The sequence below is a fragment of the Delphinapterus leucas genome, chromosome 3, assembly GCF_059928025.1.
Source record: "Delphinapterus leucas isolate spDelLeu-1000000601 "Yukka" chromosome 3, BTC_Dleu_Yukka2, whole genome shotgun sequence".
NCBI classification, from domain to species: domain Eukaryota; kingdom Metazoa; phylum Chordata; class Mammalia; order Artiodactyla; family Monodontidae; genus Delphinapterus; species Delphinapterus leucas.
In genome coordinates, this window is record NC_143131.1 from 107634872 (window position 1) to 107654552 (window position 19681).

The 19681-nt window shown below is 36.4% G+C and overlaps 1 protein-coding gene across 1 annotated transcript in view; it reads right to left on the minus strand.

Annotated features, from left to right (window-relative positions):
- Positions 1 to 19681, minus strand: part of FBN2 (fibrillin 2) — a 231632-nt gene that overhangs the window by 40118 nt on the left and 171833 nt on the right. The window contains exons 32-41 of the mRNA XM_022588708.3: positions 19432 to 19554; positions 17013 to 17135; positions 15308 to 15433; positions 9722 to 9844; positions 8737 to 8859; positions 6212 to 6373; positions 5415 to 5483; positions 4846 to 4971; positions 3516 to 3641; positions 2755 to 2907 (exon numbers count right to left, since the gene is read on the minus strand). Of these exons, the coding sequence (XP_022444416.1) occupies positions 2755 to 2907; positions 3516 to 3641; positions 4846 to 4971; positions 5415 to 5483; positions 6212 to 6373; positions 8737 to 8859; positions 9722 to 9844; positions 15308 to 15433; positions 17013 to 17135; positions 19432 to 19554 (1254 nt within the window). The remainder of the gene's footprint in view (positions 1 to 2754; positions 2908 to 3515; positions 3642 to 4845; positions 4972 to 5414; positions 5484 to 6211; positions 6374 to 8736; positions 8860 to 9721; positions 9845 to 15307; positions 15434 to 17012; positions 17136 to 19431; positions 19555 to 19681) is intronic.

Consider the following 19681-nt stretch of genomic DNA (forward strand, 5'->3'; position numbering starts at 1 on the left):
CCTGTACTCCGCAATGGGAGAGGCCACAGCAGTGAGAGGCCTGCATACAGCAAAAAAACAAAACAAAACACAGTATGGTGCTGGTACGAAAACAAACACATAAATCAATGGAACAGAATAGAGAGTCCAGAAGTAAACCCACACTTATGTGATCACTTAATTTATGACACAGAAGCCCAGATTATACAGTGGGGGAAACACAGTCTCTTCAATAAGTGGTGCTGGGAAAACTGTATAGACACTTGCAAAAGATTGAAACTGGCCACTTTCTTACACCATATAAAAAAATAAACTCAGAATAGATTAGAGACTTAAATGTAAGACTGGAAACCATAAACTCCTAGTAGAAAACATAAGCAGTATGCTCTTTGACACTGGTCTTAGCAATATTTTTTTGAATCTGTCTCCTCAGGCAAGGGAAAGAAAAGCCCTCAGTCAAGGGAAAGAAAAGCAAAAATAAACAAATGGGACTACATCAAACGAAAAACCTTTTGCACAGTGAAGGAAATCATCTACAAAATGAAAAGGCAATCTACTGAATGGGAGAAGATATTTGCAAATGATATATCCAATAAGGGGTTAATATTGAAATATACAAAGAATGGTCACAACTCAATATAAAAAATACAAACAATCTAGTTAAAAATGGGCAGAGGACTTGAATAGACATTTTTCCAAGGAAGACATACAGATGGCCAACAGACATAAGAAAAGATGCTCTATGTCAGTGATCATCAGGGGAAGGCAAGTCAAAACCACAATGAGATATCACCTCACACCTGTCAGAATGGCTATTATCAAAAAGACTACAAATAGGGCTTCCCTGGTGGCGCAGTGGTTGAGAGTCTGCCTGCCGATGCAGGGGACACGGGTTCGTGCCCCGGTCCAGGAGGATCCCACATGCCGCGGAGCGGCTGGGCCCGTGAGCCATGGCCGCTGAGCCTGCGCATCCGGAGCCTGTGCTCCACAACGGGAGAGGCCACAACAGTGAGAGGCCCGCGTGCCGCAAAAAAAAAAAAAAAAAGACCACAAATAACAAGTGCTGGTGAGGATGAGGAGAAAAGGGAACCCTTGTGTACTGTTAGTGGGAATGTAAATTAGTGCAGCCACTATGGAAAACAGTATGGAGGTTTCTCAAAAAATTAAAAATAAAACTGCCATACAATTCAGCAATTCCACCTCTGAGTATTTATGGGAAGAAAACAAAACACTAACTCAAAAAGATATATACATTTTTATGTTCTCTGCAGCATTATTTACAATAGCCAAGATATGGAAGCAACCTAAGTATCCACTGATGGATGAAGTGATAAACAAGATGTGATATACTGTAGGTATATATACACACACACATATATATACACAATGGAATATTACTCAGCCATAATAATGAATGAAATCTTGCCACTTTCAACAACATAGATGAATCTAGAGGGCATTTTGCTAAGTGAAATAAGTGAGACCAAGAAAGACAAGCAATGTATGACTTCACTTATATGTGGAATCTAAAAAACAAAACAAACGAACGAAACAAAACAGAAACAGAATCATAGTTATAAAGAAAAACTGGCGGTCACCAGAGGGGAAGGGAGTTGGGGGTTGGGCAAAATAGATGTGAGGGATTAAGAGGGCCAGATTTCCAGCTATAAAATAAATAAGTCACAGGAAAGTAATGTATCCATAAGGAATGGTCAATAAAATTGCAATAACTTTGTATGGGGACATATGGTTACTAGACTTATTGTGGAGATCAATCCATAATGTATATAAATATCAAATCACTATGTTGTAATCCTGAAAATAATATTGTATATTAATTATACTTCAATTAAAAAAAAGAAAAAAGAGAAAATTCATTTGCCCACTGAATTTAAGCCACTGAGAAAGGCCCCATATGTCACTTTTCACCATACCTCTCCTTAATTTCATCATGTTAAATGAAACATTTTAATAAATATACCCTAAGTAATACTGTATTTGGTAACAAATGCATAACCATTGTTTCCTATTTGTCCTATTGGTTCATCTCTTAGTATCTACAACTATTAAGAGTGATCCCTTCTCAGGTCATAAAGGAACCTGAGTGGGCAACAATTTTAAGACAATTTTTTTGCTCTTGTCTCTATTATTGTTCAGTTTTTCTTTCAAAAGAATCTGTGCTTCGAGAAAAATTTTACTGTGTAAAGACCAGTTCTCTTTTCTGCCTAAAAATTTCAGGTAAGTTTGAGGGAAATGATGCATAAGGAAAACTTTGACACTACATTGCTTTTATGCTAAGTTTGCTCATCAAATCCATTTTTTGCATATTTTCCAAGGTCGAACTAAAAAGATACTCACTGAGCTTGCTGGACTTTATAAATGACCACAAATTTTTAAATCAAAATGACACCTTCTAAATACAGCACAATGACACACAATAGTTTCTCAATAAATACTTGTTTTATGAATAAAAGAATAAGTAAGCAGCACGTTTTAAGATAATGAGTTTAAATGGGCTAGCGTTATAAATTTTAATTTCAGCAATGCGGCTTATTTTCAGGATCCAGACTCCTACTCAACAGACATCTCAGGAATTAGTGTTTGAATCCCAAAGAGGGCTGCTTCAGAAACCGAGCCATATGAGCTCTTGGATATTTTCAGAACGGAGTGTGTCTGCTTTCCGTACTTTTAGTACTTTTTGCTTTTCCTCTACTGTTACATGTATACCTGTGTCACTGACTCGGCCTTCAGCAGAAGCAGGAGCTGTGTGCTTACCCGTTCCTGGCGTTGGGCATGGTTCACAAGGTTTGTTCCAGGCTTTGCCCACATTGTATGTGCAGCAGCACATCCTCTTTGTCACATTAAAAGGCAACTCATTCTCACAAGTGGTTCCATTATAGCTTCGGTAGCAGAAGCTTTTTCTCATGTCTACATAGAGAAAAACAAGTAAGCCAACCAATCCTATCAGCAAGCAGCTAATAGCAAACCCCACACACCTGGACACACCAAACTTCCTCGATTAACTCTGAAAATTTTCACGGTCGTTTGGAGGTATCTTAAAATAATTCCTTAAGCTGAACACAAATCATTTTTAGATAAGCATCTTTCCTGTTTTTAAATAAGGGGTTTCATTTACAATTTTCTTGGGGGGACAAAGTTAATAGATACTTCTCTATTCAAATGCATTTATTTAATTTAAAAAGGATTACATGTTAAATTTTAAACGTTCTCTTATTCATAAAATAATGTTCACTTTACATGAATAGAAAATAAAAATTATTCAAGAATATGTATTTACAATATTTGATGAAATTTTCTACCTGACTCATGCTTTGTAACATGCAACTATGTAGCCAAAGTTCAAAAATATGGTACAGACCCAGAAGTTTATAAGACTTTGAAATACTTCACTATTCATAAAGATTTAACTTCCAAACTTTCTGAATAATAATTCTGAGATGTAAGTATCTGGGAGATAACTGTTGGCCAGGAAGCCAGCAACTGTGACCTAATCAATCTCAGAGACCTTTACCTACCCATACAGTTGTGGCCTCCATTGACCTGCATGTATTCAGGTGGGCAAATGCAAGTGTAATTTCCCAGGGTGTTGTAGCAAGTCCCAGGTCCACACACACCAGGATGTGCAAAACACTCATCAATATCTAGAGGGTGCAAGAATGTCCATTAATTAGTAAATATTTTCCCCATGAATTTATATCACTTAAACTACTGAACAAAGCATATGGTTGATTCCCCAAATTCATGTTTTTATAGAATTTATCTTATTTTTATAAAATTTAGAATTTAAAGCAATTACATAGGAAATGCCCCCAAATATGCATTTACATGATATAAAACATGTCCTTCTTCTGAAGAATAAAAACCTAACATTCAAAAATAAAGATGATCAAAATAAACTACTCCAAAGTGGCAAAAAATAACTTAAATGGCACCTATACTTTTTAATTGAAATTTCATATTCATCAAATGGAATTGCTTTAAAGCTACTTTCCTCTTATGTCATTGAAAACCAAATATTAGTGTCAACTTTAAACTGAATGCAGTTAGAAAAGCCTTTTTCTTTAAAATTAAAAAGGCTTTCCTTTCAAATTAGCACCCATTCAGAGATTCTAGAAGTAGCACAGCTGCTGGGTAATTCTCCTTATTAAATCATATTTCTTCCAGATGCATTTATCTAACATGTTCCAAAAGAAAGGTTATAATGGAAACAATTACATTACATGTTTAAGGTTCATTTTTTAGAAGCATTCATTCATTCATTCCATAAATAAATACTGAGATTCTACTGTAAGCTAGAACTTGTAGCTATAAAGATGAAATAGATGTGGATCTTGCTTCAAGAAGCTCCCAGTCTAGTGGGGAGACAGACCTCTGAAAGGATGAGTACACCGCCATGTGAGAAGTTGGGGATGGAACCCATAAAGGCATCTGCATAACCTTTGAACTGCTTCATACTATGTTGTCCAACATTTAAAAGTTACTGAAAACATTAGCCTAATGGTTGCATTTCAAACTTACCTATTTTTCTATATAAAATATAACTTATTGGTATTTGAACTAATAACTTATTTTGATACTGAATGTTTTCATATTATTCCAGCTTCCCCCACTTATTACCAACCCATTTACTCAGAGAAAAATAATGGTAAATTGTGGCAAATAATCTGTAAATTAATTTATCTATCATCATACAACTTAGCAGCACTGATAGGAAAAGAAAAAAGCTATGAACCAGTCTCAACATATCCTTTGATAAAATTTGAAGATGGACCCTTTTTCTCCAGGCCTGACCAGTAATTTTGTTTTAAATAGCACTAATAATTTTTAGGTATAAATTTATCTCACCTTCACAGATGCGGGTTTCCTCACTGAGGTAGTAGCCTTGAGGGCACTCACACTGGAAGCTCCCGAAAGTGTTGATACAGTTCCCACCCTGGCAGAGACCTGGTAACTCCTGGCATTCATCAATATCTGCAGAAGGGGAGACAGCTCGGATACCATCATGAAAGGTAAGAGTTACTATGAGAGCTTTCAAATGTGTGATACTGTAAGACCTGCAGACTTCCACACATCCAAGTGGATGCACACTTAGATGAGAGGTTTATTCTGACCATGAATTTTCTTGGCTTTGTCACGGAACTTTGCTATAATCTGAGAAGAGTAATTACAGCAAGCTGAGGATGATCAAAGTTGGGGATAATTATAAAAAGAGTTTCTCTGCAGAACAATCACACATCAGGTCACTGCAATGGGTCAAATCCTTCTGATTTACAAATGGTTATTCATCAGACTGGTAATTGTCCATCTGTAATTTTGCAAAATAATCTTGTTGGGACTGTTCCACACTAACTTTTCTACCAGATCTGCTCTAAAGTAAATTCTTTAAATCTGGTGACAATTAGAGGTATGCTCACCTTCTAAGATGATTGTGATGGGGTTAGGTCTGAAGCCTTCACCTCCAGGACACAAAGTGTAATATTCAGCTGCAAAACAATGGAAAAAAAGAAATTTGATACCTGTGTGCAAGAGGCTGACAGTGAATTAGCACTTAACAACTGCCAGGCTCAAAGCGCAAATCTTAAGGGGTGTATCTATATTTTCCTTAGTGCCTTTTCAAATACATTATCTTTAAAAAGTACATTACATTTTACTTGGAATAAGATGATTACTTCATAAATTATATACAAAGTAGAATAACAAAACCCATTTGCTTTTAATTAAAGAAAAAGATTATTTTCAGATAATTTATATCACAACGCTTTTGGCTAGTAAATAAAAACTAAAAGACTCAACAATTCAAAAGTTTCACCTATGTTCATATCAGGACATACATTTCAATTTAAGACATAATATGACTGGACTTGAGGAATACAACTCATCTATGAACCTGAACTAAAACAACTGTGGAAAAGAACCAGGAATGGTCTTTATCTGTGACACCAGGGAGAACTGATATTATCATCATTCATATTGGATTGTGGTTAAAAACTGTTTTTTCTTTTTAGCATTATCAAGAAAAACAGTAAGAAGAGAGGAATTCAGATTCCTTTTATATGACACACTCTTGGCTGGTTTCAGCACAATCACTGAAAGTAGTCCAGATTCAAAGTTTTGACCCTCACTACCTCCCTCACCCCCTAGCACCAGAAGAAAATGGTAGCTAGTGCTCAGCTACCAGTGTTTCTTTCCTCTTCTTCCGTTCCATACTCACTGCTATTGACAGGGGGGCAGGTCTCGCAGGGGTTCCCCCAGGCCTTCCCCAGAGAGCAGCAACAGGAGGAGCGGCTGACGCCCACCCCAATCTCAGTGTTGCAGGAGAGACTCCCATCGCCCCGAGGACCGAACTTCAGGTAACAGTTGCCCACTCGATTGTCTGCAGGGCAACACAGGAACTTAAAATTGTCCTTATCAGAGTAAGAATGCCTGTTTTGGAGAATGGTCACTCAAATGATGAAATTCAAATTCTGTACATTAATCCCCAGAACAGAATAATCTCTTGCTTTAAACTTTTTCAAGACTGAGTTGCAGGAATTAAATAAATTATACTTTCCTACATCTAGACATCCATATAGATCATGGACTAAACAAGATAGTAAGCAATTACTCATCTGGGACATTCTGGACCTTTAATAATATGATTGCAAAAAATGTTTCCTATAATCAATCTATAGCATGAGTTTATCAATAAAGGGAGTGAAATCCAATATGTTAATTTAAAGCAACGTATCCTATCACTGAAATATTGATAACGCCATCTCCTTCCTCTCCTCCCCATAATCTCCATTCTCCCACAGTTTAGTTTCAATTTGCACATTGAGTTTTGCAGGTTTTGGGAAAGCCAGTCTGTAACAACTTTAGGGAGGCTACTTAAGAGATCAATGAATCTCAGCCTTTGTCTTGTCTCTATCCATAATTACCATCTAGGTCACCTCATTAGTTCCATGACTTTAAATACTATCAAATTTGTGGTTCCATCTTTCACCTCTCCCCTGAACTCAGATCTTTCTGCCATGTGCCTAGTATTTGATTTCTCCTCTTAGATATCTAAGGTATTTTAGAGTTAACACGTCTAAAATCAAACACTTGATACTCTTTCCTCCACATACAAAACCTGCTCCAATCCTCTCCCAGGCTTCTGCATTTTCAATAAACGGAAACTCCAATTTTTTAATTGCTCAGGCCCTACACCTTGCAGTCAAACTTTGAATCCTTACTATCATGCCTTATTCAATCCAGTAATAAGGTCTGTCAACACTACTTGCAAAATATATCTGGACTCTGATGACTTACCACTGCTTCTAAATCACTACAACCTGAGTTCAAGCCACCATCATCCCTCATCTGGACTACTGCAATTGTTTCCTAACACATCTCTGGACCCAACTATAGTCTATTTTCCCCACCACAGCCAGAGTCATCCTTCAGAAGCATTACCTTAGCCCAGGCGGCTCCCAGTGGTGTCCCACGTCAATCAGAGTAAAATCCAAAGTCCTTATTACAGTCTACCAAGTAGTTTTCATCTCCGGCTGCACATTATAATCACTTGGGCAGCTTTTTATTATTTTACTTTTCTCTTTTTTTTTTGGTTTTGTTTTTGTTGCTGACTCGGGTGCAGACAGAGGTGTTTAACTCATGGTTCTGCTCTTACTAGGCTGTATTCATTCATCCTTCCTTCCTCCTTCCCTCCCATTCTCTCTCTTTTATCCCTGCTCTCCATTCTCATTCCTCATCCCCTACCCAACCATATGAATGTGTTTAATATTATTCTTTTGGTCTCTGCTCCTGCAAAATTAGTATTTTTGTTTTCGTGTACACATTTTAAATTTCTATAAATGGTATTTTGTCGTATACCTCATTCCATCTTTATAACATCCAATCCGTCCACTCCACAGTATTCAACTGCAATTCTTTTTCAATCTATCCACTCTCCAAATATGGCTTCTAAATTCTTGCTGCTGCAAATAATGAGGCACTGAATATTTTTCCTTATGTTTCCGTATGGGCCTGTAAGTTACTTTATTTGATATCTAAAGCCCAGAGAGGAGCTGCTGGTTCACAGAGTTTGCATATTCTTAGCCTTTGGTATCAGGAAAAACAGTCCTTGTTATCTGCCATATGCATCCAGTGAACCTTTTTAATTTTTTATATTTGTAAGTCATTTTGAAAATAATTTGCAGAAGAAAAAGGCACAAACAACCTTACTAGAAATTTTAATGGGAATTTAATCATAGCTAACTCAAATTTTATTCTGTATTTTCTTGGTTTTGAAAAAATATATACCTGAAATGGTCCTATAAATGCCATTAACTGCTTGCCTGTCAGTTGTCATGCATATACCTGAAACATATTCATTTTGTAAAACTGATTCCACATTTCAAACACGTCTGTCCTGGCCGATGTACTGGACAGGGAGCCAGGCAGCTCGGGACACTGCTTCAGCTCTGCCATGTGCAAGCTCTGAGACCTTGAACAAATGACTGCACCTCTAGGGTCCTGGTTCTCAAGTCTGTGAGAGGAGGTGGTGGGAGCAGATGTCTCAAAAATTCCTGTTTCAAAATATGACTTGGAAGATAAGCAGGATAAAAGCGACCATATATTTTGGTAATCTAGAGTTTCTTCAGGTAAAGGACTACTATTTTGTTCTCAAGTTAATTGTAGTAAATGGTCATCACAAGAGAGTATGAGTATTTAACTCTATGTACTTCTATTCATTTGTTTCATATAGCTTTTGCTTACCAACACAACCCACACCGGTGGGGTTCAGCTGGAAATCGGGTGGACAGTTACACTCATAGCGACCAGGAGTGTTGACACATAGGCCATTCACACAGTTTATTGGATCTGCACATTCATCAATATCTAGGAAAAACATTTAAAATGCCCACATTAACATCTTTACTTTCCTCGTGCATACTGCTGTTCCAAAGAATTTGGTGGAAATTTTGCAAGTCAGTAGACTAAAAATCTTTAGGAGGGACTCAGAACAATGAAATAAAAATGAAATACTTGTATACACCTAAAGCAGTTTCCATAGATCAGTCACACAGTATTCATGATGATATCATTTAATATCCTTAATAAATAAATTATAATGAAACGTTGCAATTCTGAAGAAAAACATTTTATCACTGTTTGTTTAATTAAACTTAAACATATGTATTATATATTTGTACATATATGTGGACATCACAAATACATACAAAGAAATACTTTACTAATTTCGTGTTGGATATTTAATATTAAGTTGTTTATATTACAATGGATCAATTCAATAGTTAAAAATAAATGTATCAGCCAAGGGGGAAAGGGGTGGGGTGTGAGGAATTGGGAGACTGGGATTGACACATATACATTATTGACACTATGTATAAAATAGACAACTGATGGGAACATACTGTATAGCACAGGGAGCTCTACCTAATGCACTGTGGTAACCTAAATGGGAGGGAAGTCCAAAAGGGAGGGGATATCTGTATGTGTATGGCTGATTCATTTTGTTGTGTAGTGGAGGCTAACACAACATTGTAAAGCAACCATACTCCAATAAAAATTAATAAAAAAATAATAAAACAATAAATGTATCAGAATGTAATTTTTTTTTCAAAAAAATGCATAGCCCAAGGCATAGCAGGCTAAGCAGAAATTTGAGGAACTTCTATATCTAGCACAAAATGTTCATTTCAACTAATAAGAACACAATTAAGCCCTTAACTGGCCATACCTGTACAGTTCCCTCCGGTTCTGTCCAATTCGTAACCATCATCACAGATACAATGAAACATTCCAGGCAAATTATTACATGTTCCAAAGACACAAATATTTTGGAAGGAGCATTCATCGATATCTGGAGATTAAAAAAAAATAGTAATCTCTTGATTACAAAGACATTTAGATTTACTGTATGACATTAATAAATTATTCTATCTCCTCAGATGTTTTTATGCAGCAAAAAATTTTCTTTTTCTTTGACCAGAGATGTCACATAAATGGCAAGCAACTAATGTTTATATGGGTCAGAAATATGAAAGAATATTATCTTATTTTATTGACAGTATTTTACTGTCTTGACCTGTAAAATACTTCAGAAAAAAATTGGCCTAGGGCATAAAAACCTTTTAGAAATTAAATATGAACGTGTTAAAGGAATAAGATTGTAAAAAGTTAAAGATAAAAACAAATTCAAAGATTATAATAATTAAGTGAAAACAGCAGATGTTTTATAAACATCTATAACATACAAAATATACAACATAAATATTTTAAATATTAAATATATCTTTTAAATTATTTAAGTTTAATTTTTTAAACTTCTTTCTTATTATGTAATCTGATCTGTTATAATAAAGTCAGTTATAAACAGGGAAAGAAGTTTTTTCCCAGTAGTGTGTAATAAGATCATCCATTGCCCCACATTCCTCCAAATCTCATTAAGATATCTCTATTGGACTGAAATCATAAATTCAGTTTATGAAAGTCTTCCATGAAGCTTTAACTCAAAATAAACAAGAAGTTATTACTCCTCATTGGTATGAAAATGAAGGCATAGTGTGCCTGTACAGCTGTAGAAGTAATCTGTATTTCTACTCACAGGAAGAGGATGGACATTTTTGTACACAAATTACCTCATATCCTGAGAATGCAGACCAGGCATGCCATTTTAGGCTAGACTAGACAAGTCATTCTAAAATGCTGTCTTGAGACAGTTATATCTTAAGTATAAACGGGTCTTTTGGTCATTTATGATTGTCAAAATAAAGCATTGCAACTATCTTATATTTAAAGTATAGTTCAAACTGTGTCTAGAAGTTCAATTGACGTGTAAAGTTGTCTTTACTTGTGTTGGGGCAATAAACAAAGTTATTCTTTTTATATAAATCAGTAAAGACTCATTAAGTTAGTTTATAATTGAGTTGTGTTAATCTATAAATTGAAGTGGAATTGTATTATCAGCCTTCTGCATATGCATTTTACTTTTAAGTGAACTTTATTAGAAATAACTTCCATTTAAATAACATAAAAGAAATAACTTCCATTTAAATAACATAAAAGTTGCGTGGAATAAGGTATTTTAAGAGAATACTGCCTTGTTTTTATAAAATTGATGCATATTCAGAAATTTGAACAATACAGAAAAGTGGTGATAGGAAACAGAAAAGATAGGAAACACAGAAAATAAGATAGCAAGAACAAAAATCACTCAAAAATGCTTCTATCCAGAATTATCATTGTAATTGGATGAACACCATTCCAAACATTGATATTTCTCAGTGCATATTCACAGAGAGTAAAGCTGAAACAATTTCCATGCATCAGATCAATTTTTCATTATCTCAGTATCTTCTAAAATGCTTTCTAATGGTAAGAATTGATGAAAACACTAAAACTGTATCATCTTTTGGCTTTATGTTAAAATTCAAACACAATTTTAAGACAGTATTAATGGATTCTATACAATGATGATTAACAATTAGCATCCATATATGCTTCCAACTCATTTTTGTTATTCATATTATTTTCACTTTTTAAATGTTCATGGCATTTACCATAATCTCTACAGTATTTAGTACTAATTCTTTAAAGGAATCAATAATGTTTTTATTGTCACTTCTCCATTTACTTCTTGATTGGCTGTTTTTCATTGCTGATAAGTTGTGTGTTTTTTTTGTTTTTGTTTTTGTTTGTTTTGCCCAAGACAAGAAGGGAGATCCCACAGGTGGTTTATTTCTGAATTATTTCACTTGTCAGGATATGTCTATTGTCTTTTTTTTTTAAATAAATTTATTTATTTTATTTATTTATTTTTGACTGTGTTGGGTCTTCATTGCTGCGTGCAGGCTTTCTCTAGTTGCGGTGAGCAGGGGTTACTCTTCGTTGCGGTGTGTAGGCTTCTCATTGCGGTGGCCTCTCTTGTTGCAAAGCATGGGCTCTAGGCGCGAGGGCTTCAGCAGTTGTGGCGCGCGGGCTTCAGCAGTTGTGGCGCGTGGGCTCTAGAGTACAGGCTCAGTTGCTGGCGCAACTGGCTGAGTTGCTCCTTGGCATGCAAAATCTTCCCAGACCAGGGCTCGAACCCGTGTCCCCTGCAGTGGCAGGAGGATTCTTAACCATTGTGCCACCAGGGAAGCCCTGTCTATTGTCTTTATAATTAACTAACTCTGAGGTATAGCTTTCTTGTCACATGTGTCCTTATAACTGTGAGGGCAGCATTCTAATGTGCGTTGGTACTGAATGTTTGTTTTGTTCATGTCTTGCCTTTTCTATCTGCAGTTTGAAGAATCTCTATTACTTAAGTTGACAAATTCAATAAGGTTAAATAAAAATGATTTACTTCTTTCTGTATATTCAGTTCCTTCTTCTATTTCAGGAAAATGTTTGGTTGTTTAATACTTTTTTTCTATTCAATTTTTAGGGACTCTTCACTTCAGAAACACCCATTATACTTAAGTTTATGGTCTTTGTCTTTTCTCTAATAGTGTTAATTTATCCTCTCCCCCCTTTTTTTCCACTGTGATTATCTCACGTCCATTCTCTGTGGTAGTAATTACATTTTCATCTCCTCTGTTCTTTGCTGTGTCTATTTAATTGTTCTCTTATTTTGCTGCACTGGTCCACGTTTTTTGTTTCCCTTAACTCTGCAATATCTCTTTTTGTCTTTTTTTTCTGTTTTTATAATCACTTTGAACTTGTTCAATCATATGTTTTTATTAAGGTTATCTGAGGTACAATATACCTATGCGAAATTTGCTCTTGTTCCTTGAGTACTTTTCCTCTACTCCGGATTGATTATCTGCTTTTTGTATGCTTTTTTTGTTGTTGTTTCCATAGAACACTTGCACAGTTGCTGTTGTTTCAGTTTGTTTACACATTACTTGGTCAGCTCTTTCAAGAGTTTTATATACAGTTGATGCTTGAACAACATACATTTGAACTGTGCAGGTCTACTTATACATGGATTTTATTCAATAGTAAATACTACAGTGTATGTAGTACAACTACACTATCTGCAGTTGGTTAAATGTGTGGACATGGAACCGCGAATGCAGAGAACTGTGAACACTGAGGGCCGACTACAAGTTATACACAGATTTCCCCCCATGCTGAGGGTAAGTGTCCCTAGCCCCCATGTTATTCAAGTGTCAACTGTACTCTGAGATACAGTTCAGATGGAGCTTCTCAACATCCTCCCTTCTTTTTTGATTTGGGCTTTCTTTGGAAGAGAGCTTGGGGTACGGGTTTCATTATAGCTTCTATTCTGTGGCCCAGAGTTTCATAAGGTGGGGGAAGAGGAGAAATACGGATGGGAGGACCTCCACTGGGCTCTGTGTGCTCTTTGTTGGTGAATCTGGCCCCTGCTCTCTCTTCGGAAATCATACTAAATGCTCTGTATCTGGGTTTACTCCATCTGATGGAGTCCTAACCTGTCCCTGAGGAGGTTCTTGCAGGTTCTGTACCTTCCCATTTTGGTGAAGAATACTGGGAAATGGCCAACTCCAGCAGTTTTTTAAACTCTATAGAAATTCTGAGAATTTGTGATTAGAGGTAGATGCTGAGTGGAAAATGTTGTTTAGAGGATCAATTCAAAGGGGCATCAATTTATAATAAGATGGGAAAATATCAAGGAATTAAAGTAATAAATTCAGGATAAACTGTCTAAATGTGCCAGATCTCATAGAAAGAGAGAAGACAAAACCATAGAGAAACAGGCAGAACCATGGAATTGCATTTTTGGGATCTCAAAAGTTGGCATCTGGTTAAATGGAGCAAAGGGTGAGCTACATGTGTGCCACTCTCAGGTGCCCTGGCAACTGGGATTTCTCTCCATGGAAACAACATATTTTGGGAAAGCCAACAGGAGAAGGAAGTACAGTAAACAGAAACTATTTAGCATCACCTTGAGGGAGGTTCTGCGAGAAGTTTTGGAAGACCCTAGGCCACAAATAATGGAACAGAATTATGAAAGGGAAATGCTGTCTTATGTATGAAGGATTAATTTTGAAATTTTATGTTGGCAAAAGTGTCTGGCTATTGCTAACTTGTCCCTTTTCCCACCAATTCTTGTCAAGCTGACGTGGGTAATAAATCATGTAATTCCATAAACACATTGACTCACAGTTTCTACCAATTGACTTCAATGCTTAGAAGGAACCAGGACTAGGAAAAAAATAAAGCTCATTCTACAGCTGCCTTGTATAAAATGGTTTAGGTTCTGCCCAACCTAGCAGGTCAAAGTAGAAGCATGAATACTTTCAGTTTCTAATATCATCTTCCCAGAGCCTACTATTCATTCTCTCATTCTGATTCTCTCCAAATTGGTAGATATTTATGGAAATTGCCATGATCTTTTAGGCACACTTTCTTTCTTCAGTGACACTTCTGGTGGTGGGGCAGAGTCAGGCTCTACTCCAAGCTACCCCAGATTGCATAATTTTTGTTTGGTTGATGCTGGTGAAGTGTGTGTGTGTGTGTGTGTGTGCGCGCGCACGCACGCTGGCATTTAGTATTTCTGTTCATTTGATTAGATACTCATGTAGGGAAAGCCTGTAATCTGGTTTCATTTTATAATCTTTGCTAGCAGTTAGCCTGAGTTTTTTTTTAAGGTTTTCTATGAATCACTAATTTTGTTAAAACCTTATGGCATATGAATTGTTTTCAATCCTTCTCCTTTATTTACATTTTCATGTACTTTTATGAACACAATGATGGCCCAAACTCTATGTAGTGTGAGTTGAGTCTCTAATGTAAAAGAAAATCCAAATTCTTTTTCTTGGAAAGATATCACACTAGTCACAAAGTCCCATTTCTAGGAAAGGGGGTGATGTCATAACTTAGAGGCAGGAGACATGACTATTAAGCAAAAGGTGTACTTCTTGATGAGTCCCTGAAGAGGACTTCCAGTCCCAGACATACAGACAGTTGACTAAAGCATAAAGGTAATGCCAAAAATGAGCTACTTAGATTTTGATAAACACATTAAATAGCAGTGATTGAGGTACACAATATATTTTAAAAGCTGAACAGTTTACCACATTTCATTCATTTAGTGATAAAAAAAGAAATAGTTAAAAAAAAAAAAAACGAATAAGCCAAAGTTCCAACTCTTGGCTCCTGGCCAGGAAAACTTCATAAGAGATGAAAGCCACCTTCATCATTATTCATTCGGCAAAATAATCCATGCTTAAACAAATGACTTTTATGTGTGCAGCATGTGCTGTGTATTCTGCTTCCAGGTGGAGCCTGTTCAGCCCTTTTTGTAGTTTCATTTGTTGTAGTTGATCCAACTTGGAAATGAGTTGGAATCCTGGTGACCCACCTTGGCAGGATCTGCTGTCTGAGGCTGGAGTGAAGCCCATCTCACACTCGCAGCGATATGCACCCGGGACGTTGAGGCATTGTCCATTCTCACAGAGATTTATGTTTTCTGCACACTCATCAACATCTGTTGAAGGAGCAAATTACATCTCTATTAAGTTCCAAATCTCATGACATTTTTTTCTTTGCTCTATAACTAAACCAGTCTCACTGGCTTGAGTTAGTGCTCATTAACATCAAACAACAATTATCCATATACACCTAAATAAGGGTATACAACTTGATAGCAGAGCTGTTTATGCCCTAACATTCAATTCCATTATGATAAACAGGAGGAACGAGGTGTCTCTCACATCTGTCTCAGTTCTCTTTAATGCTAATTTGATGCATCTGTGTTACACCAACATCATTTAGATATAACCAAGAACATTGGAATTAATCTTAAAATGGTGTTAATTCATTTGAAAACATTACAGTATTAAAATGAACAACTTTTTCACTAGTTCAAGTATTTTTAAGCAAGTAAGGGACACTCTAAGGGAGTGAGGAAAGTTTCTTTCATGCCATTACAATCTCATTAAAATATTCTTATATTTAGGGCCTAACATTTGCCAAGGAGTGTGCTAGCTGCCTGACGTTCATGTTTTCACTTAGTTCACCAACCCTGTGAGGTTTACAAGAGGAAGAACCCGAGGCTAAGAGGAGGTGACTGATGCCTGGGAGTCACAGTGATCTAATCTGCGGCTGAGCCAGGGTCTAGGTCCAGCTGTGTCTGATACCAAAGCCATGCCCCTGCCCTCACACCACGGTGCAGAGACATGCTAAGAAAGATGCAGTACCTGAGGTTTAAAAGTAAGGAAGCTTTACAACTGAATAAACATGTTTTCTTAAAGAGGCATTAGAAAACTGTAAGTCTGTGTTTTTGATGTCACTAATTAGAAAAAACTATCTTTTAATTTGGGGTTTAAAGTGTGCACTGAAATTCAACTGAGAAACACCTATCTCTCAAGCTTAAAAGTATCATTCTTTATGTCCAGCAAGATGATCTAGTCTTTTACGTGAATATAATAAGTGGATGTTTTATCCTCAAGGAATGCAGAGTGAATTTACTCACATTCATTAAGCTCTTATGATGCATGTTTCTAAGCTCTTTACTTGTATTATTCCATTTAATCCTTTCAATACCATGTGATAAACTGAGATTTTGATAAACACAATAAATAGCAGTGATTGGGTAGGTCATAGATTTTATTTTAAGAAGCTGTATAGTTTTCCCAACATGTCATTCATTCAATGATATAAAAGAAAAAGGGAAATAGTACTTATTATTATTATTACCACCATGTCCATTTCAAAAAGGAGAAACTAAGGACACACAGGTTAAGTCATTCACTTAAGTCTATATGGCCAGTAAGCAGCACAGGCAAGATCTGGATCCAGATGGTCTGACTCAGAGCCTGTATTTTTGACCATTATGTTAATTAATGAATAAAAGGAAATGACAGTCACTAAGAGTACATGATAGTAATAAATGCCATTATTTTAAAAAATTTCCAGGTTTTTGTGTTTAATGTAAGCAAAAGATACATATTCACCTTAAGTCAAGTGTAAAAACAGAGGTAGTGATTTCAGCCTCCTTTAACTACAGTCTCCTTCTGATGATGAAAACATACAGAGTGTTGCATGAAAATCAGGACCTCACCCACCTGAGCAGGTAAATCCATCTCCAGTGAACCCTTCGGAGCAGGCACAGCGGTAGGAGCCTGGGGTATTGACACACTGAGCATTTATGCTGCACTGGTGGGTTCCATTAGAACATTCATCCAGATCTGCATGTCAAGAGAACATAGCAATAAAGTTCAGAAATGAAAATGGAATATTTAAACACCCAGGAAGATTTTCATTTGTCTTAATTTAAATGTAAACTGGCCCCAAACTGGCCAAATGGAATGTATTTCAGTTTACTGGTCAAGTTGCAGTTCTATATAATTTTCTAAGACCTCAGACCTATAATCCAAAATGTTCATGCTACAAACATGGGCCAAAATAATTAGTTCAAACATTTTGTGAGCTGTCTAATCAACTAGAATTATAATGTTTAAAAGAAAACCAGGCCTAGATTTCCTTCTGATTTCTACCGAGGGTGAATTTTATCATTGGCTACCTTATCACTAAAAAAGGGGTCAATTTTCAAGATAATACTGAATTTCAGAGCAGGAAAATTACCATAGAATTTTCAAGTTCATTTTATAGATGAGGAAACCAAGATATGATTCTTGACCTCATGGAACCCGTAGTCTAGTGGAAAAGACAGATGTTAAACACAGAGAATTAAATTAAATTAAATACTGTCATACATGTACCATGAAGAAAAGTTACAAGGTATAAGGAAATAAGAAGGGTGTCTAATTTGGATTGCAGGAATTAGGAAAGCTCCACTGAGGAAGTCATTTTCAGTTAACTTCCCATCTGAAAGATGAGCAAGAGTTGACCTGCGAATAGAAGTAGGGATGGGTCTTCCTTGCAGAGGGAACAGCACGTATGAAAACACTGAGAAGGAAAAGAGCTTTGATGTGACAAAAATTAAAGGAGGTTAGAGTGACAAAGCACAATGTAGGAGACCAAGGATGAAGGAAAGTGAAGCTGGAGAGATAGTGGGAAGATGCCATAGGGTCTTGTAAACCATGTGAAGGAAGCTGAAGTTTATCCTAAATTCAATGGATTAAGATGACAATTGTGAAGAAATCAGATCCATGGTTTAAAAAATCTACCTGGCTGCAATGTGGAGAATGGATTGCGGGAGGACCAGAGAGGGAGTAAGTCAACATATGAGGAGGTTCTTTCAGCAGCTAACAGAGAGAAAGGGCTGGGGTGGGGGGCAGATTGAGAGAGAGAACGGTGTGATGAGAGCAGGGGGATGGAGATGGAAAGGAGTGGAGGGATTTGGATGCCATTTTGGAGTAGAGGTGCCTGGACATGGTTAAATCTTTTGTATTAGCGGCAGGCTATTTTTCGATAGCTGGCCAGAGTGATAGCTGGACAAGAAGCACAAAAGAAGGGAGGCTAGAGGAGGGAAAAACAGTAAACAAATGGGACTAGAAAACTGGGAATGGGGATATAGCTGAAAAGTTGTGAGATTAATGATAGAGAAATGGCTGGACTCAAGTGGGTAGCTAGTGGACTTAGTGACACCGTGAGAGAACCTTCCCTAGCAAAGTTATTTAAAAACTATGTTAACTCAAATTCTGGAGTCAGCTCATAAACATTTGACAAGTATAAAACAATTGAGTAGGTAAGAAAGTACATTCAAATTAACTAATATTATTAATAAGAGATCTTAAAATTATCCTTTAATTCTTGCTGCAGGCTTATCAGGTTTTAATGAGTAAACATGGGGAGGTCGGTTTTGCTTGCTTTAATTTGTATTTTAAATAGACCTGGATACTTTTTACGAGTTGCAACATGCCTTATTGTTGAGGCACATAAAACACTGAACGTACCAAGCAGCATTATGAATGACATCAGGAGTAAAATCCAGTTCCTTGCCTCACAGCTATAAAGGACTTATTAGACTCTGGTCAAGAACTATAAAACTTGGAGAATGGCAACTGCCTTCACATTCTCCTTCTAATCTGGCTTCTTGGAATCCAAGACATTTAGATTTGTCTGGAAGAAGAATTCTATTTCCTATTAAGAAGCTGGTATTGACCACTTACTATAGACCTAGGTTATCTGAAAAAAATCATTTCATTCCCTTCATTTATTTCACTGTGTTTTAAATCTCACTGTTACTCTATGAAAAAACTGGAAAAATATATTATTCATGTTTCATCCTACAGCTGTTTGGATTTCTGGCTGCACATCAAATAATTTTTACTGAACAACACCACATTAAAAAGCAGATGCCAAGGCATACTGTTGTAATTTGATCATTTATACCAAAGTTAAAGGAAACTCTTAGGCAAGAATTATCTTGCAACGAAAGACAGCCTTTAATTTTCAAGAGAATAAATGAAACTAAGAGGCATGTTCCTATTTAAGTATGTAGGTTAACAACTGTGCAAAGAAGAGCCTCTAGAGATTTTGTGTCTTAGCGAAGGTTATTTACATTTGCAAAATACTCACCAATACATTTGATGCCATTTCCAACCCAGCCTTCTCTGCAGCTACATTTGAAGCTTCCTGGGACGTTTAGACATGAGGCATGCATGTCACAGTTGTGGGCACCAATTTCACACTCATCCACATCTGAGAAACCGTAGTTAATATGAAGATAAGATACAACCTAGTTAATTCTACTTCCAAGAGATTTCTGTATAGGCAAAATTTTAAAGTAAACACAGAGAAAACATTAACGTCACTTTATTTTTAATAT